The sequence below is a fragment of the Hermetia illucens genome, chromosome 1, assembly GCF_905115235.1.
Source record: "Hermetia illucens chromosome 1, iHerIll2.2.curated.20191125, whole genome shotgun sequence".
In the NCBI taxonomy this organism is placed as follows: domain Eukaryota; kingdom Metazoa; phylum Arthropoda; class Insecta; order Diptera; family Stratiomyidae; genus Hermetia; species Hermetia illucens.
In genome coordinates, this window is record NC_051849.1 from 146,647,529 (window position 1) to 146,656,572 (window position 9,044).

At 40.5% G+C, this 9,044-nt stretch overlaps 1 protein-coding gene across 1 annotated transcript; it reads right to left on the reverse strand.

The window, feature by feature from the left end:
- Positions 1 to 263: 263 nt before the first annotated feature.
- Positions 264 to 8,716, reverse strand: LOC119661156 (farnesol dehydrogenase-like). Its single transcript, XM_038070368.1, has 2 exons — positions 8,124 to 8,716; positions 264 to 389 (listed from the first exon to the last, which is right to left on the reverse strand). The coding sequence occupies exons 1-2, from the start codon at positions 8,687 to 8,689 to the stop codon at positions 365 to 367; spliced, it is 591 nt and encodes a 196-aa protein (XP_037926296.1). The 5' UTR covers positions 8,690 to 8,716; the 3' UTR covers positions 264 to 364.
- Between the last annotated feature and the right edge of the window lie 328 nt (positions 8,717 to 9,044).

Sequence of the window (9,044 nt, forward strand, 5' to 3'; positions counted from 1 at the left end):
CTAAGTTAGACATTTGATTAAAAAGCTAATTGGGAGAACATATCTACACTTTCAAGAAGCTATCATTTATTCAATAAAAGTTACAATATTCTCTTGGGAAAATTTACACGGCGCCTAATAACTGAAATTTCAAATTAATTTTGTGGTTCCATATTTGATACATTCCTGCCACTCACCGGCTCAATTGTCAGTTCGTAGATCTGAAATTTTGAGGAAAATTAAATTTCTAGGTTTTTTTTAATTTGCAGCATACTCACTTGAACATTTGGAGGAGTAGCGATTACATAGAGAAGAGCACTCGAAATGTCTTCAGGATTCAAATAGGGAATTCCGCTGTTTTTGAAGAGATCAGGAACGCCCTCTGTCATAACAGCTCCAGGGCTAATACTCTGAAATTATTCAATGGAAAAGGTTATGATAAAATATGTACATATATACTGCATGCGGTACATTGTGCCAATTCACCCCTGTGGATGAGTCCTATGTTTGCTTAGAAGAACTTATCAGCACAGCACACAGTAGCCAGTATGACCTTCCTCATAAAAGAATTTGTAGTATGTAAAATTGAACGAGTTTACCTGCACCCAGAAATATTGTGTCTCCTAGGTGCACCTAGGAGCAAGCAAGCAAACCTGCCGTTTCTTTTCAAGTGCTGCCTTCGGAATATTTACAATATAACTGAAAACAGACACTTCTGTAGTACGGCGTCAATAGCTGAATTGAAGTCCATGAATTACACTTGACAGAGCCACTGCGGAAGCAATTAAACAAATAAAATCGGGGAGGGCAACAGAAGCTGAGAAGATCGCATCTAAGCTCCGGAAAATGAAGAGCATTGATCAAATACTGTTGCTCAATGACTTCTTCAATTCAGTAACACTATCTGACTGGCAAGGAAGCACTTCCACTCCAATATAGAAAAGGAAAAGCAATCCAGGAGGACATTGGCTTGTCAAGAACTGCGAAACTACTGACGCAATACACGCTGTGCGGTTACTCATGGAGAAACCGATCGCCACAAGTCTAAAACTTGATACACTGCCATTTTCCCTGTTACCGTCTATGATTCTGAGTGTTGCCAGACTACAAAAGACAATGAACATATCTCGCGGAAAAGGAAACGAAGATGTTACGTTGGACTAGTGGTGAAACATGCCTTCATCACATCCAAAATGATCAGTCCATAAGAAGTCAGGAAACCGGAAGCGGGACACTTCAGCTATGAAAGGTTTTGTGTATTTCTTATATAAAAATATTTGAGTGGACATTTGTCCGATTAGAACCTATCACGTAATATATGCATTAATATATAAGAATACCCCCTTTCGCGTGATACTGACATTTAAAGTCTTGGATTTGCACAGAAGTGACAAATTTGACCTATTATAACTTTGTTAGTTATAGTTCGATTTCCACCTGCCTTGGTAGGATTGTGCTCTATCTCATAGCGCTGAATTTGGTGATTCTAGAATAAATTTAAGGAGGCTTTCCAGTCAATTTCTAAAAATTATAGCAATATAGTATTATTAAATTTATTTGAAAGGATATCGGTATGGAGGTATTTCGGAGCCTAGGCAGCCTCTGGATTTTTTCAGATTTTTCGGTTAGGTAGTTTCTCAGAATGGGCCCGTTAAAGAAATGATCACTTTCAACCCCACGAACTCCTCACCTTTCCAACAAATATCAAAACAAGGACTGGCTTCGGAAAGTACTAACCGAGACCTTTGATTTGATACCCCACATATATATTCGGTGAAAAAAATGTACACACCCCATTTGCATGTATTGGGACCTCACTTTAAATTCGACTTAAAAAGATGTAACTCACTGCATGCGTGAAGGTTCACAGTTCCCCCTTTCCACCACGGGAAGCTCAGCTATAAGCAACACGTACAGTATGTTTATGATAAAGCAACAACAACAAACTTAGTCTACAGAAGAACAGCCCTGAAAAAATGCTCGGCATTCAGGATAATCTCAGAGGATGCAGCATTTGTCGTCTCCGGAATGATATCCATTGATATCTTTGCAGATGAGATGACGAACAATGCGAAGTCTATCTCTCCTTTATCGCAGACGAAGAATGCTGAAAGGAAGAGATCTCGAAATAAATGGGAAGAGCGTTGGGAACGCTCGGGATAGGTCGGTGGACGCACAAGCTCAGCGCTGCAATCAAAGAGTGATTGGAGAGAGGACACGGTGAGATTAATTATAATCTTACCCAGTTTCTCACGGGGCATGGAGGATATCATCAGTACCTGTTCAGGTTTAAACTAGACAATAATAATAATAATCGTTGGCGCAACAATCCATGTTGGATCAGGGCCTTGAAGTGTGTTAGAGCACTTCATTCAAGACCGTAACGGTACACTAGGAGGCAATGTGGTCAGCATTGCGCTCGCCCGAGATTATTACCCTGATTTGGACTCAGGTACTCATTCACTGCTGAGTCGACTGGTGTCCGACGTCAAATTACGATACAAATTCCACTGCCACCAGTGAGATTTGAACCGCGACTTTCCGATTATCCAAACTGCAATGGAGCCCCAAAGGACCCAGAGCATGTATTCTTCCATTGTACAAGGTTTGTGGAGGAAAGGAAGAACCTAGAGGAGACTCTAGGAGAGGTACTCCTCCCAGAAAATCTGTTGCGAAGAATGTTAGCATATCTGGAAGACAGGGATGCGATCAATTCCATGGTGGCATCTATCCAGAGCAAACTACGAAAGGGAGAGGAGATTAGAAAAGCGCGGTTAAGTACGCCACGTAGAGACGAAAGAGGACCAAGTTAAAATGAGCTGACTCCGCCTCGTGATGTATCATAATATCGCATGGTGGTTCCACGGCGCTTTGTGGGAGTGGGGGTTGATTTTAGAGGGTAAGAATCCCACACGCTGGCATATCCAGACCAGTGTCTTTAGGGAAATTTCCACCTTCTTAAAAAAACAAAGACAGACGGACAAATAGACAGAGAGACAATAAACCGATTTTAATAAAGTTTTGTTTTACACAAAACCTTAAAAAAGGCTCAAAAGAAATAAATGACCTGAATTTTGATATAAACAATATCGAAAGTGACCAACAATAGTCAACTGGGACAAGTACGTAGATTTTGGTTGTACTGCTCATTAAATCTGCAGATAAAACCCGCAAGCATGTAAATAACGAAATCTGCAAACTAAACGATAAAAAAGTTAAAATCCCCTAACAACTCAAAGAAAAGAATAACCTCGGGTTCCAAGTATAATCATATTTTGCAGGGAAACGAGGGTATCTTATTGAAAACGAGGAGTAGATTAAAAATCAGTGGATCTAATATTTATGGAAGTTGCTCAACGCATACCACCTGCAAATCGGGAGAATGAACAACCCAGAGAGTATATACTCGTACATATCCGAACTGGTGTAATACGAACTGAATGCGCTATAAGCGAAAATGGCAGTTGAGAAGAAGGGCTTAAGCCAATTAAATTGATTAACCTGATCGATCCTAACAACCGCCCTCTGGGCCATTCGTCTGACTCAGTGGCAGGGTGATTGAAGGCTGGCCAGTTCATTATTCCACCAGTAGTTGTGTCTTCTACTGGGGAACGAGCGCCTGTTTGGCATGGACACGTCACATGCCTTAAAGATGCATTGTGTGACATGTAGAGCTTTTTCCGTGGGGTCACCAGCCTTAGTAGGTTGGTCCAGCCACACTTCCATGAAGGTCTTTTCATCGAGTGCTTCGCCTGGTGATCGCTGTGGGTGTAGTCTTCGCTGGCGCGCAGGTCATAAAACGCGTTAGTGCAGGATTAACAAAAGTCAGGTCCATGATTGAAGCGGACCCCTTCCGAAAAGTACTTACATTACTTTGTTTGATCAGAACAATATCTAACTGGGCAAAAGCCCATAATAGACTTCGACCCAGTGCCATACATATTCCCCCTCTGGTTGTTAATTCGTTGAGATCCTTGACAATAGATACATCTCATGTTTTGGCTGACTAGGAAATTGAGTGATTCATTGATCCTAAAAGTATTTCGGAAACTGCTGAGCAAATAGATTTCCAGAAATCCTTTATGTGACACCCATCAAGGGTTATTGTCTTTTCTTCTATAACTCATTCAAACAAGTCGGGAAAGGTACGGAAGATTTTTTGTATTTTTTAGTACGCAGCACGTAATAGATTTCACTTTCGGGTGATATTGACATTCATAGTCTTGAATTTCCAAAGAAGCAACAACTTCGAAGTATTATAACTTTGTTAGTAATAGTGCGATTTCCAGCAAACTTGGAAAGATCATGCTCTGTATTATCGCCTACATTACTGCACAGGGAGGTTTTGCAGCCAATTACTAATAATTATAGTAATATACTATTATTAACTTTATTTAAACAGATATCGGTATGGAAGGTATTTCGGAGCCCAGGCCCATACAGTGGCAGCCTTCTGATTTTTTTCAGATTTTTCGGTTGGGTAGTTTCTGAAAAAGGCCCCCTTAAAGAAACGATCCCTTTCAACCCCTCGCACTCCCCTCCTTTCCAACAAACGTCGAAACTAAGACCCGCTTCGGAAAGCACTGACCGAGACCTTTAATTTGATACCCCACATGACTATATTTAATGAAAAAAAATTTACATCCCCCTTTTGCATGTGACTTTCAATTTATCATAAATATAGACTTTATTTAAGGATAGCAGATACAATTATTACAAAACCAGCACTGAAGAAAGACACAGGTTGTGTCCGAAACACGTGTCTGCTATCCTTAAATAAAATCTATAGTTAAACTGGAAACTTTTCCTTTTAATAGTTCTACGCTTTCGACTATGCTTCCTTCGGATCAATAGCATTCAATTAGCACTATATTTAGGCTTCAACAATGGCTGCTGGTAGGTAAGCTAGTTCGAGTCCATCTATGTACGCTGCTATCAATTAAAGGAGCCCTCTCACTTCTACTGTCGCATTAAATCCCCAAACCTCTATGATGAGCAGCATAGGAAGCCCTGTGGCAAACAGCCAAAAGAAAATCATCAACGTGATTACAATCGACCTAAAATATAGCTTCGTCTTCAAAGTGGAAGTTCCAATAGTGGTGCACAGATGGATCTAAGACACAAGACGGGGCTAGGTTGAGCTGCATGGAATAAACCCGAAAGTTACGAATCATTATCCCTAGGTTAACATATCTTTGTTTTTTAGGCAGAAGTGTATACAATAAATCTGTTAGGGAAAAAATGCAGAGGAGATGCAATATGATGATAGTCAGTCAATGTCGACTTACATGGTAATGTCAGTGAAACATTCGTAGCCCGAAACGGACATCAAAATGGATAGCAACAATTATCTCATTGATATGATGCACCGGCAGGCTATAGGTATAAGAAATTATACTACACGTTGAATCTAAGGAAATCAATTGTTCTAATAAGTGCCCAATCTTCAAAGAAACGTTTGCGCAGGCCAAGGAGTTACAATAAAGAGGACGAAACAGTACCTCCATCCATCCATGAACTAACTAATGTTGTTAACAATGAAAACAAAAGACTGGATTACTCCCCTCTTATGATGCCGGTCAGCGAAACATTGAAGAGGAAGTGTCACCCTCCCAGGATTTCTAATAGAAAAGTAAAGTGGTTGGTATTCGACAACATATTGAAGAAAACATTTGCATAAATGACTCAGTAATAGCCGCTTACCAATTCGCTGACGATTCAACTAGAAGAGGCAACTTTGAAAAGAACTTCTGTTCACCATGGGCAAGGTAAAGGATACTAATAGTAGAAAAATGGAGAGCACACAAACTCTCGCAACAAGTTTGCACGTTGGAAGGGGAAAAACTAAAAAGGTACAGTCTTCCTTTTAAGGAAAGCTACTAAATATCTTGAAAGCCCTATATAAAAAAGCTAAATTTATTAAACATGAAAACAGGCTTTGACTTCGATCCTCAAAGAAAAGAGTAGATCTCTTTGTAGATAAATTAAGACAAGGCCCCCAAGAGTGAATTTAGCACTGTTAATGGCGTGAGTGGCATAATGTTTCACCGTTGTCAGGTACGATGCTTCCTACATATGCAAACTGATCAACTTCTTCGATGTTCAGTTCATTAACGCAATAGCCAGTCCGATTTAACTTACCTCTCTTTCCCAACCCACAGGCAGTTCATCAAAAGTATATGACTTGGTGAGCAGCGTGAATGTTGGAGAAAAACGGTCCTTTGACCCGTGATATCGTCAAGAAGTCTTCCTCCCACTCTCTACAGGAGTGTTCCAGAATTGCCTTTAGAATATATATAGGGGAGCAAAGTTGTAGGACTAGAAGGCAGAGCCTTACGGGCCTTTACATGGGCTTGTACCAGCTCTGCAGAAAATCCAAGAGAAGCGATGAATAGCTCTGCGAGGAAATTGTGACGTCCAGCGGTTTTACTCTATTTAAGTGCAATAAAGGCTTAGATGCTCTCCCTTCTATTTGAAGGAGCAATTGTTATCCGCATGTTACGGTGACTGGTCATTTCATCCACAAAAGGCGCAACTTTACTGGATGTCGTGTTATTATGAACCGTGGTGAAATGTTCCTTCCGCCTCTTCGAGATTTTACGCGGTGCGGGTGCTCAAGCATCGCACTTTCAAAGTTATTACGCAGCGATCAATAGACTCTTCAATTCCTTACGTTCATCGATCCACTTCCATCATTCTGCAGTCAGCCAGATCTTGTGATGCCCCTTCAACAGTAGAGCAAAGCCTTCGAAAAGAGCATTTTTGACCGCCGCTCAATGCTCATCGATATTACTCAAGATATCTGTGTCCAATCAGCAAGATATCTCTTCCACTGCCGAACTATAGCTAGGCCATACAAGTGGTCGATGTTGAATTGGAAGGGTCACTGCTTGCCAACCCTGCGGGAAGTGTCGGACACATCACGCAAGCGAAGGTAAGCGACCAACAGATGGTGACCTCTTTTGACGTCAGCTCCTCTCTCGTCATAGATGACGGTCGACCATTAAGGACCCTAACTGGACCATTTAGCTGGAAGTTCTTTCGTCACGCAGTGCTTGGTATTTTTATCAAATTAAATGAAACCAAATCCACTCATATTAACTTTGCTAATAATCCCTTCTAGTCAAGGTAATCATAATCGAGCAAGACGTGCCATAGCCGAATGAAATTAAACATTTGTTTATAACACTCGAATCTAATCTCAGTTGAAAGAGACATATTCACGCCAAGTACCGACAAAGACACTGGGAGGGTAGTTATGTATATGAACAGAACAAATAGGTATACGGCATACAGTTCTAAGGCTATGCCAAGGAAGTTAATTTGAAAGGTACTCAGACTTTTCCAAACGAAGAGAACAAGATCATAGTAGGCACCCTTGTACTGCCGAAATCGCCATCAGCTTGAGGTTGTACGAACGAAAATGTTTAGCGAAGTTGTTACAGCCATTTATATTACATAATCTCTTCAAGCGCAAACTACCTAAGGCAAAAAGGCTAATGACGAAAAGCCAGTTACGCAGTTAAGCCAGCTAAAGATGAATACATGGTGTTTTCACTATAAACATAAGCCAGAGATGGGCAGATGAATTAGCTAAATCAGGAAAATATCAGCAGTAGCTGTCTTTTGACAACTTGCCCTCTATAAAAGAACTGTCATTAACTATCAAGAATATTCTACTGTCAAAATTGCAAAAGATTCGAGTAGCCAGATGCATCAATAATCTCCTGTCGATTGCTGGAGGGCTCCGTGAAGGGAACCGTGGCATGAAAACCTTAGTATGGTATCAAGATGGGTACTACTACTGAAGCTACCACCTAAAAAATACCATGGTCCGCGAGGAGGAAATTATATATATATATATGTCGAGATGTCGAACTTCAGAGCTTGAAACGAAGATACACCGGAATGCGCTTCTTCAAAGAATAATCTGTTAAATAGCAACAACATTATTGACGAACAGCGCTCTGCCTGCTCTGTGACCCGACAGTGACTTATAGCAGCTTAGGCACTTCCATAAGGTTAAAATAATCCTATGATATTCAAACGCTAGGGACTTGCTTAATATTCGTGATGGTTAATTGAAATGCAGACCCACCCATCCTAAATAAAAAATAAATTATACACTCCAAAATAAAACTCACCGTGATTTCACCTTTGTGCCAGCATGTGCGAATTCATGGCGATAGGTTTGAGCCATAGCAGTGACAGCGTGCTTGGACGGTATATACATGTTAGCTCCTGGAAAACGCTCACTAGTATGTCCAGCGACACTGTTAATGATGATCACATGTCCAGCGAAATCACGCTTTTTCATTGAATTGAAGGCCTCACGAACACAAAACGCAACCGCTTTTACATTTGTATCTACGATCTTGTGAATCACTCCTGAGTTGTCCGAATCAACCAAGTTTACCCCATAATGAAAGGCTCCGGCATTGTTGACGAGAATATCGGTTCCACCAAGATCCTTCTCAACCCACGCAAAGGCCTTTTTAATATCTTCCTCATTGGTAACGTCACACTTAATTGGATGATATCGTTGTTGTTGATCAGCTTGTAAGGCTTTTTTAATCTCCTGAAGTCTTGTTTCTCGGCGTGCTAAAGCAACCACTACAAGTCCTGCCTTAACCAGGTCTGCGGCAATAGCAGCTCCAATTCCGGAGCTAGCCTCGGTTACAACTGCTACCCGATTCTGCCACCTTTCCATTGAAAATTTACCAACTAAACCAAACAACGTGAAACAAAATATTAAATAAACTTTCTCATAATTTGGGGAGTATTTATATGATAAGAAAGAAATAACGTGAGTTGACAAAATATTATCTGTCTTCAACGATGATCGATAGAGGCTTCGAAGTTCATTCACAATATTTCATCACCGGAGTCATTTTGTTAATAAGCCAATGCAGTAGGTCTTGAAAGCGTTATCTTTGTTGTATCTGATAAAAGACTATTTACACGTTATAGCTGGTTTCGATTTTCACAAGATTCTGTAGATTTTTTAATTAGACTATCAGCATGAATTGAAGTTATTCCACTTGCTTCTGGTCTTTATCTATGTT

Excerpts from the sequence above, each read along its gene's own strand:
- LOC119661156 (XM_038070368.1), bottom strand. The coding sequence starts at position 8,689 with ATGGAAAGGTGGCAGAATCGGGTAGCAGTTGTAACCGAGGCTAGCTCC. Across the intron at positions 390-8,123 it reads GGCACAAAGGTGAAATCACG|AGTATTAGCCCTGGAGCTGT; the intron begins GTGAGTTTTATT and ends GAATAATTTCAG.